The 23,546-nt window shown below is 47.2% G+C and overlaps 2 protein-coding genes, 1 non-coding gene and 1 pseudogene across 6 annotated transcripts; 2 read left to right on the top strand and 2 right to left on the bottom strand.

Annotated features, from left to right (window-relative positions):
* Positions 1-6,217: 6,217 nt before the first annotated feature.
* On the top strand, positions 6,218-7,991 carry LOC109769380 (uncharacterized; annotated as a pseudogene).
* Positions 7,992-9,895: 1,904 nt separating this feature from the next.
* LOC120962003 (protein NETWORKED 4A) lies at positions 9,896-14,433 on the bottom strand. 4 transcript variants are annotated; one of them, XM_073509993.1, is made up of 4 exons: positions 13,915-14,433; positions 12,999-13,102; positions 12,089-12,241; positions 9,896-11,378 (listed from the first exon to the last, which is right to left on the bottom strand). In XM_073509993.1, the coding sequence occupies exons 3-4, from the start codon at positions 12,192-12,194 to the stop codon at positions 10,141-10,143; spliced, it is 1,344 nt and encodes a 447-aa protein (XP_073366094.1). In that variant the 5' UTR covers positions 12,195-12,241; positions 12,999-13,102; positions 13,915-14,433; the 3' UTR covers positions 9,896-10,140. The 4 variants fall into 4 exon arrangements, with proteins under 4 accessions (XP_073366094.1, XP_045090568.1, XP_073366093.1 ...); XM_045234633.2 differs by having other exon boundaries at positions 12,089-12,205; XM_073509992.1 differs by lacking the exon at positions 13,915-14,433 and adding an exon at positions 13,694-13,781 and having other exon boundaries at positions 12,089-12,205.
* A 248-nt stretch (positions 14,434-14,681) lies between these two features.
* LOC109769381 (uncharacterized) lies at positions 14,682-19,423 on the bottom strand. Its single transcript, XM_020328128.4, has 3 exons — positions 19,170-19,423; positions 16,832-16,970; positions 14,682-16,684 (listed from the first exon to the last, which is right to left on the bottom strand). The coding sequence occupies exons 2-3, from the start codon at positions 16,932-16,934 to the stop codon at positions 14,940-14,942; spliced, it is 1,848 nt and encodes a 615-aa protein (XP_020183717.2). The 5' UTR covers positions 16,935-16,970; positions 19,170-19,423; the 3' UTR covers positions 14,682-14,939.
* A 3,191-nt stretch (positions 19,424-22,614) lies between these two features.
* LOC120962262 (U1 spliceosomal RNA) lies at positions 22,615-22,775 on the top strand. The gene has a single exon (XR_005753103.1). It is a non-coding gene; the product is annotated as a U1 spliceosomal RNA (small nuclear RNA).
* The last annotated feature ends 771 nt before the right edge of the window (positions 22,776-23,546 follow it).

The raw sequence follows: 23,546 nt of genomic DNA, 5'->3' as shown, positions 1-23,546 counted from the left end.
TTCCTCCACCTGACAGCTGGGACCCACCGGACGGGCCACTGTATTTCGCGAAAAAAATGTTTCCCCCTGACTGCTGGGACCCACCAGCTACATCTTTGCACGCAAGGAAGTGCGTCCGGGCAAAAAAACAATTCGCCCCCCTGACTGCTGGGACCCACCAGCTACATCTTCGCACGCAAGAAAGTGCCTGACAGTCGGGACCCACCTGGTCGAAGCATACGTAGCGTTGTCATTCTAGTCGCGAACGTGTACGTACATATATACTGGTGGATGTAGAGGCGCGCACGTGTCGTAGTAGAGGCGCGTACGTGTCATAGTAGAGGCGCGCACGTAGCATGTACACGTACGTACAGCGGCCAGGGTGCAAGAAAGAAAATACGGCCACGTATGTGTACATACGGGCGGGGTCTCGAACGCCTACTCGCGCATATGTACGGCCAGGGCTCGTGTACATGGCTGGGTCGGAACGGAGAAACAGCGTCGTCGTCGTGTTCATGGGGAGGCAACGGAATCCGTCGTGTTCATGGGGAGGCAACGGAATGCGTCGTGTTCATCGGGAGGCAACGGAACGCGTGGGAGCCAACTGGCTGGGTCGGAACGGAATGCGTGGTCGTGTTCATTGGGAGGGCTTGGACGGAACAGGCGATGGAAACGAGGCCTGGCGTACCGCGGAACGGAGGAAACGGACCTCCTACGGTCGAAACGGGGGTCATGTTGATCGGGAGGGGTGTGGCGTACCGCAAAACGGAGGAAACGGACGAAACGGACCTCCTACGGTCGAAACGGGGGTCCTGTTCATCGGGAGGGGTGTGGCGTACCGCAAAACAGGACTCCACGGGATACTGTTCATCTCCACCGTCGACCTCCTCCAGCCTCCACGGGCTACCGTCGACCTCCTCCAGCCTCCACGAGCTCCTGTTCATCCAGCCTCCACCGCGCGCTACTCCACCGGCTACTATTCAACCACCCCTCCGCCGTCTACTGTTCATCCAGCCCTCCACACCACGGGGTCCTATTCAACCACCCCTCCACGGGCACCCCTCCACCGTCTACTGTTCATCCAGCCCTCCACACCACGGGGTCCTGTTCAACCACCCCTCCACGGGCACCCCTCCATCGTCTACTATTCATCCAGCCCTCCACCACACCACGGGGGTCCTGTTCATCCAGAGGCAACGCCACCGCTGACTGTTCATCCAACCCCCCCCCCCCCCCCCCCGCAACGCTCACTGTTCATCCCAGAGGCAGCATCGATCCACTTCAGTTAGCAGCAGTAGCGAAGGAATCGCTCGATCGGGTTCAGTTAACAACCATCGATCGATCGCTCGGGTTCAGTAACGCGTAGCCTGCAGTGCAATCACTCGGGTTCAGTTAGAGCCCAACGCCTCGCTCGGGTTCAGTTAGAGCCAACGCCTCGCACACACGCGCGTACGTGTACGAGAGAAACGCGCATCGCTCGGCCCCCGACCTCCCACCGTAACCGGGAACTCCCCGAAATTTTCCTCGCCCTCGCTTCTACCACGGTTTTTTCCGTCATGGACGGCCCAAAGAATGTCATGCAGCTGCGTCTCCGGCCCGCCCAGGACGAAAAGCCCATTTTTTGTCATGATTTTTTGTCATAGAAGTAGGAGCCCACCACATCTATGATGATACCGGGTTTTGTCACAATTATCGTCATAGAAGTGTCATATGTATGACAGAAAAAAATTCGTTCGGCCCAAAATGTCACGGATGTGTCTTTTTTTGTAGTGAATGTGTGTAGCATGGAAGATATCAAGATCTCTCGGTTGTTATGTTGACAATGAAAGTATGCCGCTCAAAATATTATTCATCTCTATTTCAAAAATCGAGCTCTGGCACCTCTACGAATCCCTGCTTCCCTTTGCGAAGGGCCTATCTATTTACTTTTATGTTGAGTCATCATCCTCTTATTTAAAAGCACCAGTTGAAGAGCACAGCTGTCATTTGCATCCATTACTATTAATTTATATTGAGTATGACTGGATCTCTTTTGCCATGAATTACAATGTTTAGTCAGTCCTTGATCTTCAGAGGTGCTCTGCATTTATGTTTTGCGGTCTCAGAAAGGGCTAGCGAGATACCATCTTGTTATATCATATTATGATTGTTTTGAGAAAGTGTTGTCATCCGAGATTTATTATTATTGCTCGCTAGTTGATTATGTCATTGATATGAGTAAACATGAGACCTAAGTGTTATTATGAATATGGTTAGTTCATAATCTTTGCTGAAAACTTGAATGCTGGCTTTACATATTTACAACAACAAGAGCAAACAGAGTTTGTAAAAGTTTTTGTTTATCACTTTCAGTTTATCAACTGAATTGCTTGAGGACAAGCAAAGGTTTAAGCTTGGGGGAGTTGATACGTCTCCACTGTATCTACTTTTCCAAACACTTTGCCCTTGTTTTGGACTCTAACTTGCATGATTTGAATGGAACTAACCCGGACTGACGCTGTTTTCAGCAGAATTGCCATGGTGTTATTTTTGTGCAGAAATAAAAGTTCTCAGAATGACCTGAAACTTCACGGAGAATATTTTTGGAATTAATAAAAAATACTGGCGAAAGAATCAAAGACAGGGGCCCACACCCTGTCCACGAGGGTGGGGGCGCGCCTACCCCCCTGGGCGCACCCCCTGCCTCGTGGGCCCCCTGGTGCTCCACCGACCTCAACTCCAACTCTATATATTCACATTCGGGGAGAAAAAATTCAGAGAGAAGGATTTATCACGTTTTACGATATGGAGCCGCCGCCAAGCCCTAATCTCTCTCGGGAGGGCTGATCTGGAGTCCGTTCGGGGCTCCGGAGAGGGGAATCCGTCGCCATCGTCATCATCAACCTTCCCCCATCACCAATTTCATGATGCTCACCGCCGTGCGTGAGTAATTCCATCGTAGGCTTGCTGGACGGTGATGGGTTGGATGAGATTTACCATGTAATCGAGTTAGTTTTGTTAGGGTTTGATCCCTAGTATCCATTATGTTCTGAGATTGATGTTGCTATGACTTTGCTATGCTTAATGCTTGTCACTAGGGCCCGAGTGTCATGATTTCAGATCTGAACCTATTATGTTTTCATGAATATATGTGAGTTCTTGATCCTATCTTGCAAGTCTATAGTCACCTATTATGTGTTATGATCCGTTAACCCCGAAGTGACAATAATCAGGATACTTACCGTTACCGGTGATGACCGTAGTTTGAGGAGTTCATGTATTCACTAAGTGTTAATGCTTTGGTCTGGTACTCTATTAAAATGAGGCATTAATATCCCTTAGTTTCTAATAGGACCCCGCTGCCACGGGAGGGTAGGACAAAAGATGTCATGCAAGTTCTTTTCCAGAAGCACGTAAGACTATATTCGGCATACATGCCTACATTATATTGATGAATTGGAGCTAGTTCTGTGTCACCCTATGTTATAACTATTGCATGAGGAATCGCATCCGACATAATTCTCCATCACCGATCCAATGCCTACGAGCTTTTCACATATTGTTCTCCGCTTAGTTACTTTTCCGTTGCCACTGTTACAATTACTACAAAGCTGCTACTGTTACTTTTGCCACCGTTACCGTTACTTCCATACTACTTTGCTACTAAATACTTTGCTGCAGATATTAAGTTATTCAGGTGTGGTTGAATTGACAACTCAATTGCTAATACTTGAGAATATTCTTTGGCTCCTCTTGTGTCGAATCAATAAATTTGGGTTGAATACTTTACCCTCGAAAACTGTTGTGATCCCCTATACTTGTGGGTTATCAGCCTGGTGGGGAAATTTATAATATGCTTGATTTGGATGATTCTTGGCAATAATTGGTACTATGCCAAATATTGGCATCAAATTTGGCATTGCCAATATTTGGCAAGTCGTAAAAATTGCCATTGCAAATATTTGGCAAGTTTTTGATGCCGAGGCATGCCAATTAGTGGCAAGTCTAAAAAGTGGTTAGTAATTGATTGGCTAGCGATGTCAAATGTTGGCATCAAACCAACTAGCCTTTTTTTGCTCAATGTGACAATGGAATATGACGACACCTTTCATGTTTGTGGTAATAACTCATTGGGTTTAGTAAATTTCATCATCAGATATAAGGTTTGTGCACTGCACTCAGTAGGAACAACTTTATAGGCGTACATGAAGTCCAATGTATGTCACTTTTGCCTGCTGGACCATGTTGTTCAAGATGTAAAATTAATCTTCCTGTACAGATTGTCATCTTACCTACTGAACCATGTGCAAACATCTCCATTCTACATACTCAACCATGTTTCCACTGTTTTGGCACCAGGGCATTTAACATTGTTGATCGAATTGTTACTGTCCAGATACTGCTTTAGTACATCTTCATTTCAGATGGATAATCATCTTTTACTTATATTGTTGCGAATTGAGTTTATTACAGCGGAGTAAATGGTCCAAGGCACTTCATGCCTGCTGAAGTAGCCAAAGTCGATGAGCATTTAACAAACAAGCCCCTTCTACATACAGTCACAGCTCGAGTTATTTACCCAAAACAGCACACTTGCGGCTAGGGTAACAATTTGGAACCATATTTAAGGCAGGGCACAAAAAACCACCAGAAATGCGCCTAATTCGTAACGCGGACCACTGATGCTGGAATTTGGTCGTGAAAACAGTAAAACTGACAGGTGGGGCCTGCATGTCGGGATGACGTGGCGTGCCTATGTGGAAAATTTGCTGAGTTGGATGAGGGTCCCACCTGTCAATGACTCAAGTGTTTATCTTTTTCACCTTTTTTTTATTCTCTCTTCATTTTCTCATGGGCATTTCAACGAACAAGTTATGGACGTGTCGTCAGTGGCACCACGCCCAGGTGAGGCCGCGCGGCGGCGCACCTGGGAGCCGGCCGATGCATTCGCGGCAAGGAGACGCACCGCCCGCCCGTGCCTACCACGGGTGTGTGGCCTCCCCGCCCTAGATGGCCAAGGACGGACGTGCACTCCACCGCGCGCGCCAGCGCGGGCGTGGCCATGGCTTCCATGGGCACTGTCGCAGTGTCGCGGCGCTACCGGCGGCCGCCATGCACTGCTGCTCCAGCGCGCGCTCCGCTGTGGCATCCGCGCGGCCTGAAGCCGTCGCTGCCTCTGCTAGCCCGAGCAGGAGGAGAGGACGCGCGGGAGATCTCGTGCCGGCCGGTGCTTCTCCGCTTTGCCATGAGTCCCGAGTCTTGGCCTAGTGCTGATGCTATTGTCTAGGGGCGGCACGGAGCTGAGCAGGAAGGCAGAGCTGCACTCCTAGATGGAGTGGCTGGTACAGGAGGAGCGGCATGCCGTCCATGGCCGGAGCAGGGGCGTGGAGGCAGTCCTGCTGAAAGTGGCGGCAGCAGGGTTGGCGGAGCACTCTCGGCCGAAGGACCAGGTTGCAGCGCCAGCCACGCACACAGAGGAGGTCGTGGTCTGCGCGAGCTGGAGGTGCAGCTCCCGTGGCGCGGCGGGTCAACGACGGGCGCTTGCCTCCGGACTAGCTGCCACTGGGAAGAGGCGAGCCGGATGGTAGGTGGTTGTGGCGGTCGGGCGCCACGCCGGTGGTGGGGTGGCTCGCTGGGGTTGGGCTCCTGTGGTGACGCGAGATATGGTTTTTTTCTTTCTTTTTCTTTGATTGACAGGAGGAAGAGAGAGAGGGGAAGAAGAGATGCATCCGACAAGAAGGACCTTGGGCCACCTCAGCAAAATATCCACATAGTCAGGCCACGTCAGCCTAATAAATGGGATCAACTTATCGGTTTTGCTATTTTCGCAGGCCGATAATGCTCCATCTACGTTAAGCTACGTAAAATTTACGTAAACTGCCTAAAATAACACCCCCCCCCCCCCCCCCCGATTTTATGGGTGGGGCCCCTTCCTCCCCCTTCTCCGATTACTACAATCCACGTTGCCCTTTATGTAACATACGTACTCCCTCCGTTCAAAAATAGATGACTCAACTTTGTACTAACTTTAATACAAAGTTAGTATAAAGTTTGGGTCATCTATTTTAAAACGGAGGGAGTAGCTTTTATTATGTAGATGTAGCATTACGGTTCGTAGGCAAATAAGACAATCCGTGCTACGCGGTACACATTAGACGCATTTTGGTGGTTTTTTGTGACCTGAGTTGAATGACCTACCACCTCCCTCCCGCCGCCGTTCTGATCCAGGTTCGCCGCCGGTAGATCTGTGTCAATTTGCTTCGATTTTGATCCAATTTTGTCCTTATTTCTTTTCAATCTACAACGTCTGACCCACCCAGGAGAGCAGGGTCATACTGAGCAGATCGTCGGAGAGTCGGAGATGAGCGGCGGCGCCAGGCGGTTCGTAAATCTGGGGGTGTATGACTAGCTCAAACGCGTCTATTCGCTGCGGCGCCTGGACCTCTCCAAGATGGAATTTTTTTTCACCAATCGGCAGAAGAGACGGCCGCGCATGCGAAGGTGGTGCCAACACTGACGCCCGCCAAGGCCTGGGCGCCCAACAGGAGAAGAAGCTTCAAGGCTGCTTTGGCAGCGGCGGAGGCGGCGGCGCCCAAGATCAAGTCTCCAAAAAGCCAGGTGATCATGAGGCCGCCGGTAGTCTCGTCCTCCCTGCCGACCAATCATGTCATTCATTTCTTCCCCACCGCGTCGGAGAACAAGGTCATCTTGGGGGACCGCGCCAACAACATGTTCCGCTTTGACACGGGCGAGCACTGCCGCTGCATCGATAGCATGCCAAACCTCCACCAGCACAAGGACTCGCCGCTGGCCATCTCCGTCCCTCCGTCGGCCTTGCACCTCCATGACGGCGAAGACGGGGGCGACCTCTACATCATCGATCAGGTCCTACATCCGGACATGGCGGAATCGCGGCCGCAGTTCGAGGCCCTGCTGTGGAGGGGGCGCCGCCCGTCCGCCGCATGTCGCAGGTCCTGGCACTGCGACATCCTCCCGCTGCCCCCGTGGATCATCCACCACAAGCACGCCTTGTCTACGGTCACGCCCTTGTCGGCGGTGACACCATCTGCTTCTCCATCTCCGGCGCAGAGGGCACCGGCACCTACTGCTTCCACACCGCGACTCGCGAGTGGAGCAAGGCTGGCGACTGGATCATGCCGTTCAATGGCAAAGCGGAGTACGTCCCGGAGCTCGGGCTCTGGTTTGGCCTCTCACGCCGCCTCCCCATCGCTGTCGACCTCTCTGGCGTTGTCAGAGGGGAGGAGCCGCTGCCAGAGAAGTTGCGGATCTGGGAGGATGATGACCTGCCAGAGGAGTGGCAGCCGAATGAATTGTGCGACTCCAAGATCATCAGCCTCGGCTCAGGCAGGTTCTTCTTTGCTGACTTCTTTAATGACATGAAATTTGCCCTCTTTACTGGTATGGAGGTAGTGTACGGCAATGGCAATGGCGCCAACAAAGACAATCTCAACTGCAATAGTGGCAACAATGGTACCGGCAAAGACGATGGCAACAATGCCAACAACGGCAGCAAAGGCAAAGGGATGATTCGTGGCCTTCCTATGATTAAGCACAGAAACGTTACATGTTTAAGAAGCAGCTGAGCATCGAGGCGGTGCTCTGAATGACTCAGTAAGTCATTTTGACTTGCTCAACTCCACCTAGCTAGTGTTTTTGACTATGTATGTGTGCGTGCATGCATGCATGCATGCTGTGACTTATTTTGCTATCAGTTCAGTTTACTCTTGCTGCTCTCTGTGCCTGCTCCCTGTTTACAGCAAGTAGTACTGACTCTAGCCTAGTGTTAAGTCAACTTAATTAGTAGGTACCATCCTGTGGTTTGATGAAACGCACTGTAAATTGTACCTCCCTGGTGTTATTCTGGAGCATCCCAGCTAGTATTCAGATTTGCCGCTGACCAAATAATTGTTTGATGGCAGTTTTCGAACTGTTGTGCTAGTGTTAAGCTAGCTGGAGAATAGCAGGTACAAAGAAAAGGAGACCATAGACAGTAATGCTTGTTTAATTAACAATGTGTGGGAGATCATATAGTATTGTATAGCATGCTTGGTAAATTGGGATCTCATTCAAGGCACGGACAGAACTTTGAGCCAAGTGTAAATCTATCTATGTCGCTTCTTCATCAGAAAAGCATTTGCTGCCACCAATCGTTCACCTTGAAAGTAATTTTGGCAAAATAAAATAAAATTGGGAGCTGGAGTAGAGATGCTGGTCATTTGCCAATATGACTGACGGGATATTCAGGAATTTTGGAGATTTTAATCATTTTTTCCCTTTGTATTTATGGGTGATATCTCCTTAATTTCAAGGTAACTACAGTGTGCTTATGGACAAAAGTTTTTGCTTCGAAAAGGGAATTACAGCAGTTTGGTTATTGGCTTGAATGCTGAATGACTTCATTTTGTTCATTTCTTTTAAGTTAGGTTTAAATAGGACACATGATCAAGGTAGATTAGATGATGGACGTAAATAAAAATGTGAGAAACAAATGGCCTATGTTAGAGGCCTTCTAATTTAACACACACCCATGCATTGCAAGAATTCTCGATGGCCAACAAACGAACGCCGTAACAGCTCCAGCCATGGACTCGAAGGCATTGCAACTAGACTAAATACTTGAAATATCTTGCAGAGAAGCAGCTGCTTGATATACAACTGTTGTAATAAGGTGTCTAGACGCCAGCAACGTCTTCCATCAAGTACAAGCTCTTCATCTTTAAGTCGCTTGGAAACATCTTCAACCCCTCGATTTCATGGCAGAATGCCCATTCCCTGCAAATTCAGAAAAAACAAAACATAGAGCTGGTTTTGGATTATTGATCAACTACACTTGTGCAGTTAAAAATAACAAAGATCCTTCACACTTGGTGAAATCATCTTCGGTTGTACAACCAAAATGATTCTTTCAAACGACAAATTGACGCCAAGACGTATGTGTGCAAACGTTGCCTTTCCAAATAAAACAGTGATTCAGGAATTGAGCAATGCAGCAGCCTTACGGAGGATGGGGAGAGATCAAAGCAAATAAGAAGTACTATTCCAGAGAATAACGAAAGCGCGTAACTTCGCTGATCAATACTTTAGTAGTCAATGTAAACTTGAAGAAACTACACGGTTCATATAAACCAAAATGAACAACATAGTGTCCAGTGCAATTTCCCAGGCACAATAATATGATTTCTCGTTTATGCATATAGGGATAACAGTTTACAGTGTGCCTTTCTGTAATCACTACACTACCAAGACTGGATATATTTTCAGATAGAAATGAGATTCTGAACACAACATCCCAGTGAGATAATAAGGAAATAAGGAGCATATTAACTTTCAGGTTGAAAAGAATGTCTTACTCGAGGTAAGAACTGCAAGTACTCATCATGTAAACATGGAGAAAAAACATCGGTCAATCTTGGTGAGTATTGGCTGCAAGCGCTCATTGGACCACGCTAAGCGTCGTCCAGAGAAAAGGGACTCCACGATTGCTAGATCATTAAGGAACCTCCTGAACTTTCACATCATACGCCTGTTATATAAACTTTAGATGTTCTATTTTCGTTCCCGCAAAAAAAAAAGATGTTCTATTTTCAAAAGGTATAATTTTGTGTTATATAGTTTATATTAGGGTGATAAAATTGGCAACCTAGGTATACGTGTAGGACTTATAAACTGAAACGGAAGGAGTACATGTGACATGCTAGATAAATGAAGCTGAGAGCTCATCGATGAAAGTCGCAGTGTTGTGTTCTGTGGAGGTTGTAAGCTGGGGCGCCGTGTCGATGACATGAATCATGACAGCATCAGGATTCAGAGCAAGGGATGATGCCTCCAGGAATGGTTTAATTCTGGCTAAAATATCAAGCCACTTGGCTAGATACCAACAGCTGCGGCATTAGGAGTTCAGAACTTAGCCTCCAAATGCACTCATCACTCATCGGACACAGTTTATTGCCAAAGGAAATGCGTTCAGTGCAAATGTTTCATACACCATGACCACCACCCATCACCTCACAGTGCAATAAATAATCCAAGAAAAGGCAACACTGATGTCCATGGTAGGCTTTCTCAGTTTTGCGTGATGTTGTATCTCAGGCCAAAAAAATAAAGAGATAGCACTGCTAGTTTACTAAATTCTAGCTACTGAATTTTCCCGACGAAACCGGGTTATTCCGGGGGAATGACGACGCTCCTTCCTCGCTCCACGACACGCTCCAGATCCGCGAACCAGAGTTTCAGCAGCGATTTCTCTCTTGCGATGCTCTCGAGTTTCGGCTTCAGGTCCTCGATGCTCTGCTGCATCGTCAGGATCTCAGCTTCGTGTCTGAACTTGTCCTCCGACAGCATTTCGGCGGCATGGACGAGCTCCTGCCTCTGCCTTTCGGCTTCGGCGTTCGCCTCCTCCAGCTCCTTCACCTGCTGCTCCACCAGAGATTTCTCTTCAGAAACTTTTTCCAGCTCGCGACTGCTGATCCGGATAGTCTCTTGCAGCTTACCCACCTCTGCACTGTTGGTGGACTTCTCCTGCAGCAGCTTCTGAGATGCAGCAGCAAGCTCTTGCCTGTACTTGCTGATCTCGGCGTCGCTCTCGGATAGTTTGTCGTCGAAACGCCTTCTAGCTGAAGCCATTTCTTCTTTCAGACTGACGATTTCAGCTTCCAGTCCCTTGTTTTGTTCCAGCAGCCTAGAGTGCTCTTCTGATAAAATTGCGGCGTCCTCGAGCCTCCTTTCGAGAGTGTTGATCTCCACTTGTGAAGATTGTAGCCTCTCCTTAGTTGACGCGAACTCTCCATTGATGTCTGTAATTTTGGGAGCATGATCGGAGCCATTTCCATTTTCCATATAATCGCAATGGCACCTCAGGCTCTTCTCCTCGAAAACCTCGAGCTTTTCGTTTGCATCAAGCAGCTTCCGGTTCGCGGCGTTGAGATCGTCCTCGAGCTCGAGAACTCTCTGATGCAATGTGTAGGCAATGCCATCATCGTCGCCATCCTCAGACTTCATGTCGGATTCTGACTGTGAAGCTGACTCAGGCTCCTTCCTTGAGGATGGTGAGTCATTGCTCTTGTTACTCAGAAAGAAATCGAAACCGGCGGCTCTAGGGCTCTGCTCCCTTGTCCAGGACTTCTGTGGCTCAGGAGATGGTGTGGGCGACCTTTGCAGCTCTGAACCGAACTCAGAGCCGGATAACGATCCTTGGGACTGCATCCTTGAAGGGATGTTCTTGCGCAGTTCACCGGTAACATTGTCGTAGCGCTCAGCTAAAGCGCGGTACATCCGGTAGAAGTTCTCAACATGGGTGACGAGCACTGGGCGCCTCTGATAATACATTTGAGCTTTCTTTGCAAAGGAGTCGCCATCTTCCTCAATAAGCTGCACCATTTCCTTCACTTGCTTATCCATTTCTGCATATTTCAGTTCAGTGAAAGCTTAGATAAGGCTACTTTTAACAAGAATAACAGTGATAACATAGAGAATAGATAACAGTAGCATGGACAACACCTCAAACAACTCGACTACAATCTATCTGCCCAATCCGGTAAAATGAGTAATAAAATAAAAGCTTGAAGGCAAGAGCAACAAAAGTAAAAATAAATAAAAATAAAAACAGGAATTGTCAAGGAAAGTATCAACATTTTTTCCGTTTATCTCACTGCCAATTTCTGCTAAACTAAAATATGTATACCATTTATCTCACTTGACTATGGAAGCATCAACAATCTTATTTACCACTCGTCTTAAATCTTGAAGCAAATGCACAATGAACAGTCACAGAAGGCTACCACACCAAAACCTAAAAGAACAGGAAAACCATCAAAACTTCTGCTGTATTTCATTTACTCAGCTGCCAATTCCTAGTCATTAGCTCCACGAACAATCAGATGCTGCTACTGTACCATTAACAACATATGTACATCAAAAGCACCTGAAAGCTAAGAAAGTAGTGTGTTGTAGACTTGTACTTAGTTTTATTATTATTCATTTATGCTCATTTCAGTGCAACATACAATCAGACATTGTACTGTACCTATACATGCATTGACAGTATATGTTTACTAGCAAGTACTAAGAAAAAAATCATATAGCAAATTGTCTAGGTATAATCTCAGCTTACCTTCGAGGTTTTCTGCAAGCCATTTTGAGTTCTTGGGGCTAATGTGACTATCCCACCACCATGAATGGCGCTTCCTGGATGGGTTCCTTTCCAAAGGCGGCTTCATTTTTCACAAATCTTCAAGGAGAGCTAGAAGTTTAGCAGATTCAAGCACTAAATGGAAATGAAAATGTGTATGGTTAGAAATGAAAACTATATCTTTCTTCAATCAAAGAAGAAAAATAAGGAATGATATGTTGAACTTCCCAAATCATAAACATCAGGGTGAAGTATAGCGCTGCGAAATGAATACACTATACCGCAGCATAAATCAATCAATCTAAAATAGGTATGGATAAGCATGTAAATGGCAACAATGCCAGCAACCACTCATTCTAGTCCTTGCTAGTTGGATAATACTAAATTATTTCCAGTTTTTACGAACGGCATCCGATTAGCATCTAGTAGTACATTGGTGTATGAAATCTACCGTGTCCTCGAGAAATAAATGCTTAAATCTCACCTGTGATGAACTAACAAGAAATTGCATCTGGTCAGATCATCAGGTCAATGGATAAAATTAAGCTATATGTGCAACAAGACATCAGCAGCATATTTTCTTACTGTGGTATATCAAGGATAACCCATTTTTAGCAAACAGAAAAGCAATGATTCATCAGGCGTCTTTTACTGTTCCATCCATGAAGAAATAAGCGTGTGGATATAGTACAGTCGCATCAAGAGAGATAACAGGGGTGGCCGTATAACCAGGACCAGATCAAAAGAGAACAACATCCCTGGAGAAACTCTGCAAGATCTTGGGAGCAACCATCTCTCCAAAAAACAGGAAATAAACACGGCTTGAAGAAACTGAAACATACAACTGGAACAGATTCCAGATGAGCAGGAAGCATCAAGAGCACTATCTCACCTGAGAAAAGAAGCCCCTCTCCCCCTTCAGAGACGCAGGTCGTCAGGATCCTGCACCTGAGGCGCCAGCTCTGTTCATGCCTTCATGCTGGCCAAATCTGAGCACTACACGGAGAGGCAGGGGATAGAAAGAAATCAAGAAGGGGCCAGGAACAGGTAGCTGGAAGATTTATGCTCGGGTCAATGCTTGAAGCAAACGCGTGAGAGTCTCCAGTCCAGAGAGATAGCCTTGGAAGATGCAAAGGGGCACGAGACGGTGGCAGATGAGATGACCAAGTAGGCAAGCACCACCGCCCACCTACTCCTACTCCTATGCGTATTACTGCTACCTGAAGAATCCAAGATCCACCGCTGCGCCCAGAGAGAGAAAGTCTCTACCTTTTTGTTCACACTCGTGGTGTAGGTACAGTGCCCTCACCGAATCAGAAGTGATTCGAAAAATCTCTTCAGAAAAGCAAAAAAATAGGAGATGGAAGCTAGCACAGGGATGGGACAAAATAGGCAAGAAATAAATGAATGTCACATGGTGTCACCAGCCATGTGCTGCGTGCGGTCAAGATTGCACGGCTGCAGGAGATGGGGTTGAATTCTTGCCGTAGAAATGAATAAATTGCATGAGCAGAAGAAGCAAAGAGAGGAGTAAAAAAAGAGAAACAAAATCGTAGCAAGCAAGAGAGGTTTGCTGCTCCTTGTTACCTTCCAAAACTTGGCCTTTGCTCAAAGTTTTCTTGACAGATAAACAGAAGGAATAGGGCATGCAGAAAGTAAATAGTTGCTTATGAACAGAGAAGTATCAAGAAACCAGTTGCAATGTTTTGTGGCCTTGTATAGCAGTGGGTTTGAAGGGGATGCAGAAGTCAAAGAAAAGGAACTTTATTCACACAAAAAAAGGTCAAAGAAAAGGAAAAGAGATTTACCGTTGGATCGCTGGATCGGACGGCTGACGGGTGCGGCTTCAAGAAAAGAATTAAATGGGCAAGAAACTGAAGTCTGAAAGCCTGAAACTTGCAGGTGAGTAAAGTGCAGACCATAAAAACTGACGCTTAGCCATGTGAAGCTTCTGAATTCCTGATCTCCAGGGCATTAAAAGAATCAGTTAAACTAATGGTCCAATCCCTGCACACATCTCCTTGTATTTTAGTGGGTGTGCTGTCTCCCTGTTCTGCATTTGCAAAATACAGTATGATATGTGCTGTGATAATTATGCCGTGTTTCTAGTACCAGAGAGTTGAGATTTCTTGCAGCTCCCAAGAATGCAGTCATCTCCAAAACTTTCAAGGTGCACTATGTAAGCTTTTGTAGAGCAAATCATGGAGAAAAGTAAGGTCGGCAGCTCAAGGCATGGACTGGTCAGAGAGACAGAGACAGCAGACAGGTGGTCATGGCTGCAACCTCCATCATTTCTGCCGTGATCTCTGAACTGGTCTTGCTTCTCAGTTCCTCCTATACTAGTCCTGCTTCCCTTTAAACACAATTTCACTATTTCAGACTTCTTAGAACTGGAAGGGCAAGTTCACAACAGCACAAGGAGATCCCATAAACAGGAAAGGCGAATTAGTCGATCGATATGCGAGTTCATCTTAGATCTTCATGTGAGGCTCATTAAATGGCAAAAATACAATTACTCATGTCACAGGTTTGCAGCAATCAAGTTCATCAGCATTTGAAAGAGCAACCACAGCAATTATCTTCAGACTCACAGCAGCAACAGGCAGATTGATTTTGAAGAGGAACGCCATAATGGTCCATAATATATTACATCACACGCAATAGACGGTACCAGTAACTGAAGCAACTACAGAGCACAAGCTTTACCAAGACTACTAAGGAGTAGACTGAAGCTACATGAAGAAAGGGGAAGGGAAAGGGATGTTTACATTACATTGACATACTGATTTTAGGCATCCAGAGAGAAGGATCCAGCAAGCTGCTGGTTGGCCGATCACGTCGCCATCACCATCGGCCTCTTGTGGCCCTGCAGAACTTGCCGGAGCTGCTGATACCCGTCGCGGTAGTGCTCGAGCGAGAAGCACAGCTGCCTGATTGCCTCCCGCTTCCCCTCTGCACTGTCAAAGGCCATGAGCTTCTGCTTCTCAACCTCTTCCTCGAGCTCACGCACCCGTGCACGCAGGTCTGCCACGGACTTCCGTGCGGCATCTGCCTCTGCAATCACTTGCACATGCTCCAGGTGCAGCTGATGCAAGTGGCTATCCATCTCCTTCATCTTTTCATCACAAGTCGCGAGATCGCTCAGCAAACCAGACACCTTATTATCAACTACAGCTTTCTGTGAGGACAGTACCTCGAGCTCTGTCTTAAGATTGGCAATATCTTGCTTCAATCCAGAGATCAGCTTCTCACTCTCAGCAGATGCTTCTGCCTTTTCGGCATGAAGTTGCTTAAGCTGCGCCTCTGTGGATGACAACTTGTCTTCAAGAGAAGCATTAGCTTCTGACAGTTGTAGGATCTCAGCATCGAGAGAGGACTTCTCAAGAGAGGATTTCTCCAACTTGCTAGCAATGGAATGTTCCAGATCCTTGACACAGCCCTCCAACATCAATTTCTCTTGAAGTGCTCCTTCCAGATCAGCTTTGAGTTTCTCAATTCTAGTTTGTAGCTCCACTGTTTCAGCCCTCGAATCCTCCAACTCCCTATGAACTTGCTCAAACTCGATAGCACGTTCCTCGAGCACTCTCTTCTCATTTGAATCATTTTCCAGTCTTGCTTGCAGATCCTTGATTACCTTTTGTAGCTTCTTAATTTCAGCAGATGAATCATCTAGGCTGTGAGATGTTTGTTCAAGCTCCATAACCTGTGCCTCAAGTTGCAACTTCTCTTCCGACAGTTTTGCCAAGTTCCCTTCCAAGTTCTGGACCACTTCTTGGAGCTCTCTGATTTCAGTCTCAAGAGTAGACTTATCATAGGTATACCTCTCAGATACTTGCTCAAGCTCCCGCTTGCATTTCTCAATTTCAAGGTCACGATATGAAAGTTGGGCCTCATGATGCTTAGCTGCTAAGGCCATTTCTCCTTTTAATTCCTCGAACTTGTTCTTGTTTTCCAGAACTGCAGCTTCCAAATCCTCCTTTTCGCTGCTAATTCCTTTGATACTCTCCAATGAACGGACCTTTTCTTCAAGATCCTTCTGAAGGCTGTTGATTTCTGATTGCGAAGCTAGCAACTTCTCTTCAAGGTTTTCACATTGGCACCGCATATTCTTTTCCTCGAGTGCCTCAAGTTTCTCCATTGCTTCCTTGAGCTCATCTTCTAGCTCAATAACTCGTTCGTTCAGTGCATGAGTAATCCCATTGCCATTCTCTTGGTTCACTTCATCAACCTCGGAATCAGAATCAGAAGAAGAAGATGATGATGATCCATCGCTTCCCTTTTTACCCTTCTGTTTTGAGGTCTTCTTTTCAGACTCAGGAGATGCGGGAGTAGACTGTGCCTCGGAGTCAGATTCAGATATACCTGAGCCCTGTGATTTGAGAGATGATGGCATGTTTTTTCGTAGTTCCCCAGTCACATTGTCATAACGCTCAGCAAGAGCACGATACATGCGGTAGAAATTTTCAACATGGGTGACAAGCAAAGGCCGCCTTTGGTAATACATCTCAGCCTTCTTTGCAAAAGAATCTCCTTCATCCTCAATGAGCTTCAGCATCTCTTTAACTTGCTTATCCATCTCTGTTTGTTCAGAAAAGGTTGCAAGTGTAAATAGATTGCAGGATGAAACATCAGGAAATTGACATGGTGCTAAAGATAGCTACTCCTAGCAAGTGACAGAAGTATCTGGTACATAAGCAATTGAAGAAACAAGAATAGAGTCATTACCTTCTAGATTATCAGCTAGCCATTTGTTGTTTTTGGGACTAATATGACTGTCCCACCACCATGAATGGGCCTTCCTTGTGGGCATTCTACTCATGCGCTTCATTCTCACGATAAATAGGGAATCTTGTAAAAGGTAGACCTAATCATGAGATGGAGGCAAAAATGAGAATGTGAAACATACAAGTTGATGACTCTTGTGCTAAAGGGTAATCTGCAAGACTGCAATTAAAAATACACTTTCCTTGTAATATGTGGTGAAATTAGGGGGGAACAAAAAAGAAGCTTGCAAGGTTAGCTTGTGGCTAGATTACCAGAATACCATTGCAAGTATTTGTGACAACAGAAAACAAGAACGCACGGCCTGAGTACACACATAAGAATTATGGGTGGAAAGAAAATATCCAAAATGCATAAAATTAAAAACCATGAATGGTATGAAGTATGAAGGTTTGCACCGCCTATGTACAGAAAAGTACTGATTCACTCTATTCAAGAGGAAGAGGGAAGGACTATGCAAGTCAGCGTCCACAATGCAGGGACCAGAAAACTGATTAACTACCAAGAAGATGCGGCCTATCATTATTCATGCGTAAATCATGATCTTATCAGCCAATCATGAAAAACTATTACAGTGAAATTGATTGAATTTTTTGGGTGCCAATGCTAGTTGGAGAACTAATTCATCATATAAGCATGGCTGGACTTGGTTATCGCACACCACGGGGCAAGAGATGTGGCAACTACCTGTCCCTTGTTAGGTCAGAGCAGAAGCATAATTCAATCACAGGCAAGGACATCACATTTGTCCTGACCCCACACGGCCACACGGACCAAAAGGCCAGGGTTCAAGGTGAAATTTGAAATTGCAGTTGAGCTGTAGTCAACTTCTATCCAACCAATAATTGAGGCCGGCCAAGTTTAATAGTATAAAATAATATTTGTCTGACAACCACAAAACATGGCCTGGCTTACACCTAGGTGGACACATGCAGCCATGGGGTGAGGAGAGGAATCAACGTACGACAACTCAACTAGTAAATTGTATTGTCAACTAGTACATTTTCACGTCATGAAAGGACAGATACACCTATCTTGGATATCAGTAAACTGTATAATACTTCCATTTCTTGCTGGCAATAATTTTGTCATGCATGTGAAGATGGCAATAAGTAACCATGAATACAGCCAGGCATGCAAATAAGCGTTATTACAAATAATTTGCAACGCCCGCTCAGGGTGGACCCAGACAAACCCAGCAAGAAATCCAATCATGTTTGGCTATTTCAAACTTCAGAGCAAATTTCATTCTCACAAACAACAACTGGCCATAAGTAATGGCCATAAATAAAAGGACTAAAAAAGACAATATGTGTAAAGATCGTGAATCAAAAACCATGCAGAACTAATTCGAGCAACGCGGATTGACTGGCCTATGGTTGTTCTTCTCTACAACAATGCCACCAGGTGCTGGTGCCCGGCTGGTAGAGATTTAGAAATAGAATGAATCCAAAGCTATTGCAGGTCAATGGGCACATGCATGCACCAGCTGACGGCCAGGCAATTTTACTTTTATTATTTTTGGTGCACAGCTCAGGTGGCCACAGACACGCATGTTCTGGAAGCAACCTACCTAGCAACGACGCGGTCTCACCTCACGTGGCCAGAATTTGCGTTCAATCAGGCTGATCTCCGATTGATAGTAGGAAGGAGCTATTCTGGAAGCATGCCACGGCTGGTTGTGCCTGCTTCGGGAGGGAAACTCTGTAACTGTACTGTAATGGCGACATCTGAGCAACCTGAAGCGGATCTTGTGGGCAGGAATTGCGAAAAACTGGAGCAGAACCAACCACTTTGGCTTGGCCAGCCGAAAGGGAAGGTGGGATTACACCGGAAATGAAAACATTTCGCTCGTCTGGCGTGCTGTGATGTATGAACAGTGGTAGTGCTTGAAGTTTTCTTTTTTTCTGCGGCCATGGACTGACGGGACGGGCATGGAGTGAACGCTGAGCGAGAGTATGCGCACACTACACAGCATATGCGGCGAAAAGAAAAGAAAATTCAAGAGAAACGCGTCGCCACCACCCATCGCAATCTGGAGCGGCCCCGCCCCGAGGAACGAGCGAAGGGGAGGAAATCGCGGATCAAACGAGTGGTCGTGAAGAGCTAGACTGGGACGAACGAACTCGGCCGCGGAATCAACCGGAACCACCGCCATACCGATCCGTCTCCGGGCCCCTGCATCTGGCAGCAGAAACCGCGGCAGGAAACACGCCTAGAGAGCTAGTAGATCACGAACCAAGCAGAGCGGAGAGGCGAGGGGTGGGGCGGAGGAGGTTACCGGAGAGGGGGATCCGCGCGGCGAGGAGCCTCCTTTCTTTCCCGGCCGGAGAGGGGATGGGAGCGGCGTAGGACGGGGGGAGGGGAGTGAGTGCCTGCCGTCCACGGGCCTGGTGACTGAACCCGATGGTGCTCGAGCGAAGTGGACTGCTTTTAATACGACAGTGGGGGAGGGGGCCTGTGCGCTGTGCTGTGCTGTGCTGGGGAAGGTGGAGCCACGGCCCTGTGTAGGAAATTACCGCGCTGCCCTCGCCCGTGTTTTACGTGGGTGGGTGGATGGAAGTGGAGCTAGCAGACGCGCGACGACGACGATGACGATGGGCGCGTCGGGGTCGCGGGGCAGCTGGAGGTTAAGAGATGGATGGATTAAACCGCGTGGAACCACGGGATGACGGGCTAATCAGTCAGTTAATTAATGGGAATGCTGGCCACCTGGAGCGGGGCCGGGGCCCGCGGCCGCGCGAGGTCCACGGGAGGGGGTGTGAGGGGCCACCCGGGTTTCGTTTCAACTTTGAAATTTGAATCCGGGTGACGCGCCGGGGGCTTTGGCTCCTCTCTTCTTCCTCTCCTAGTAATGCATTATTATTGGATTCTTTTGTTTCTTTAGCTTATATATATATATAGTACACCATGCGTGAATGCAGCTTGTCCTACCTCTCCGGTGCCTACGAGTGCTCCGGTGGCGCCTGATTTCGCGCCCGGTTCGCGTCGCAGTGCCGTTGAGAGTTTTCGGTTTCGCTATTAATCGTTTGCCCCCTGAAACGCTTCAAATTGTTTTTATGTTTTTCAAGGAATGGTTCAGATTATATGACTTTTCATGTTGTCGCCGCTGCTGACGAGGGTTCGAAATTCAATTAAAATGCTTAAAAGTCAAAACATTTAGGTGATGTAACTATTTCACACAATTACAAAATTGCCCATAACTTTTAAAACTATTCTTGAATTTAAATAATTCGGTAAATTTATAAAAAAATGTTCACACGTTTTATAATTGCTCACAATTTAAAAAAAAAATAGTCAGGAACATGGAAAATCTTCAAGATTTCGAAGAAAGCAATTTTTAATTTGAAAAAAACTCAAGAAATTTAATTATGTTTTCACATTTTAAGAATATTCAATAATTACATATTTTATTTTATTTTTCAAAGCCAACATGAGAAAAGAAAAAAATGGAACTAAACTTCCTAAAGCCGGAAGGACCTGTCTACAGGGCCAACTTAATACCACCTACGACGATCCATGTTTCCTCCAACCGCCTTCGTGATATGCATGAAATGTGAATTAACTTCCAAACCCAAGAACAGGACAGCAAAGCGTGCGTCATCATGTGGTCGTTACCGTTTTGGTATTCGTTGCTAAGGGGCTTAATGAGACTATTAAGGTGGGCTCGCACCCTAGCTGTTCCAAAAAAATGTATAAATCTGCTGAAAACGCCGTTCTATTCCAAAAAATAATTTGTTTGTAGGGAAGATAATTCTTACTTTACACTCTCGGTATTTCTTTGGCTCGCGAATGTAGACATACGACCCGTCCTTAGCTCTCATTAGGTAAACCTTTTGCTTCCGAATCAATGTATGAACAATTATCATTGTATCATGCGTTTTGTCGTGCTGCATTTTTCTGTTTATGTTTTGACAACGTTTTTTTAACTTCTGATCTATTCATCATAGTATGGTGGTATAAAGAATACATAAATAAAACAAAATTGCATCCATGTCTGTAGACTATCTAGTGACAATTACAAGCACTGCAGCGATTTGAAGGCGCGCCGCCGTCACCCCTCCCTCATTGGAGACAGGCCAAATTTTATTGTAGTAGATAGTCGGGAAGTCGTCGTGCTAAGTCCACATAGGACCAGCAGACCAGCACACCAACCGTCGCCAATGAAGTGAAGTATAGATAAAAAAATCCAACCTATAGACACACGAATGAAGTCGGACCAAAATTGTATCCAAACGGATCCACCAAAGACCAGCACCGACCGTAACCGCGAAATCCGATGGCGACACACCTTCACACGCCCTCCAATGATGCTAGCCGCATCACCAAACACCAAACGAGGAGTTGCCACCGCCCTCATATTCACGAGTAGGACACAAACCCGAAACGATCTCACAAACACATTTGCCATGATGTTTCCCATGCTCGACTTACTTTGCTGTTATCATGGTTCAGCAGAGCAGCCGGACAGGGATATGACCATGTTCCCAGGTCTGCATAAATTCCACAGGAGATAAACGGGAGAAAATCGCTGCGGTTATAATATTCTGTTGGACGGGTCGGCAAATGCAGCTTCGGTTTTTAGTAGTAGTTCGCGGGAGGCAGGCAGGGGCAGGCTCGGCAATTCGGCCGCGCCAGTCGACAGGCAAGGCCCCAAAGCCGGGCGTACGCACAGTACGTCCTGGTCCGGTCTCCACATGGCTACATCGATGGACTTGAGTGCGCCGCGGGGTCCGCATGGTCCCCCAGGCCGCGTCGCTTGCGCACGGCGGCGCGCGCGGGACGCCTCCGATTCGAACGAAACTCGCGGCGGTGGCGGGAGAGAGGAGGCGTTTCGGCCCGCTCCGCTGCTCCCCGTCCTCTTCCTCGGTGGCACGAATCCGCGAGACCAGGTCAGGTGAACAAAAATGTTTTAAAATGATAGCAACCTCGTGTGCGTTCGCCGGCCGGCCGGCGCGTGTCGTCGATGGCACGTAGCCCGTTCACTCCGTGACGCGTCGCAAAGGATCGTCGCGGTGGCGTGACCGGAGCAGGCACGTATGGTACGTCTGCCGGGACGCTTCGCGGCGCGTGGAGAACGCGGTGAGCGAGCGAGCGTAGGTGTCAAGCTGATTCGATGGACGGCCGGTAGAAGAGATGGATTGATCGATTGATTGTGAAGCGTCAACGACTGGTACTTTACTTACCGTCGTTGAACTCATGTGCCCGTGCGTCGGCACGCGCGTCGCCGTAGTTCACAAGAATCACGTCCCTCGTGGATAAAGGCCGGCTGGCAGCCACCGCCATGGCGCCATCGTCGCCGTTCGTGTCGCCGTCGCCCTGCTCTGCATGCCGCTGTTGCTCCCGGCCGCCTCGACACTTCTGTGGTGAGCCCGTCGATCGATCGTGTACCCTCTCGTCCTCGTTTTCCCTTTTCGAAACATCTCGTTGTCTGGCTGGTCCCTTGCCGTGCGTCGCTGTTGTAAACGATTCTCTTTCTTTAGTTTTTTTTTATATTGTCAAGCTACTTTTTTTTAGCATTTTTTTTTCTTTTTTAACAAGACCGGGGCTACACAAACGCGACGTCTCTCGCCCTCGAGGCCCACGACAGGCAAAGCTGCCACGGCTCTCAAGGCCCACGTATGTTGCTGGGCCCAAATGGAAATCGAACAAACACGAGCCCAGTTAACCTCCTGAGAGCTTAGCGTAGCGTGCTCCCGTCCCGCAGCGCACTCGGCTTCGGTTTTAGTCGCACCTCGACGGGGTGGACGGGCCATCAACAAGGCCCGTGGCCTAGGTTGGTGGCCCACAGTGCACTTGGTGGGTGCGCTGGCCTATCATCTCCCCAAGTGGGAGAGTGAACGTCATAATTTGTGATAGAGAGGGTACGCGTTCGCGCGGCCCCTGTCAGTTCTTGAAAATTATAAATTTTGGTCCCCGCATTTTACATCTAGTTCCCTAAAGTCTTGGTCCTTAACATTTCAGTCCTCATTTTGAGTTTCGCTTTAATTTATTTTACTTCTTGAAGCAAGGTCTATATATAAGCTTGTTAACGTAAACAGGGCAGTCCTGGACATCTATAGACCGACCTTCTGAGCTTCAAAGGACCACCCACAACTCTGCAATGCACGTGTCTTGCTAAAAGTCTCAGTGGCAAACCACAAGCGCAACATGGGGTGTGTGTGTGTCTTGCTAAAAGTCTCAGTGGCAAACCACAAGCGCAGCATGGGGTGTGTGTGTGGCGGAGACAGTAAGTGATCCGACGTTTATGGCGTGCTAGTGGCAAGCCAACTGATCCGTGCGCAAGATAAGTTGGTTGATGCTGGCACAACCTTTTTTTTCCATCAATGTGGTTATCTTGATTGTCGTCCGTTTCAAAACATGAATTGAGTGGGACGAGGAGTCTGGACGCACTAGTAAAAATGGAATGCACTATGATTTCAGGATGATTTTAGGATCAATGCGGTGATGCTCGGTCAACTGGAGAAAGATGCGTCGCAGAAGGTGACGTTTGTGGCGAATCGTTTGTGTCGTATAATTCCATCAACCAAATATGAAGTTGGTTGGTTGAGCACTTGCCCTCGCCCATGAAACAATGAGACACACAAAAACCGTTTGAATGTCCTAGCTTAATCGGCACAGTCGCGTCCCCAGGAGTCCGTTTTTCGTCGGGTTGGGC

The sequence above is a fragment of the Aegilops tauschii genome, chromosome 3, assembly GCF_002575655.3.
Source record: "Aegilops tauschii subsp. strangulata cultivar AL8/78 chromosome 3, Aet v6.0, whole genome shotgun sequence".
Lineage (NCBI taxonomy): Eukaryota > Viridiplantae > Streptophyta > Magnoliopsida > Poales > Poaceae > Aegilops > Aegilops tauschii.
Note: the sequence above shows the minus strand (reverse complement) of the source record. Positions and strands in the feature narration are given on the sequence as shown.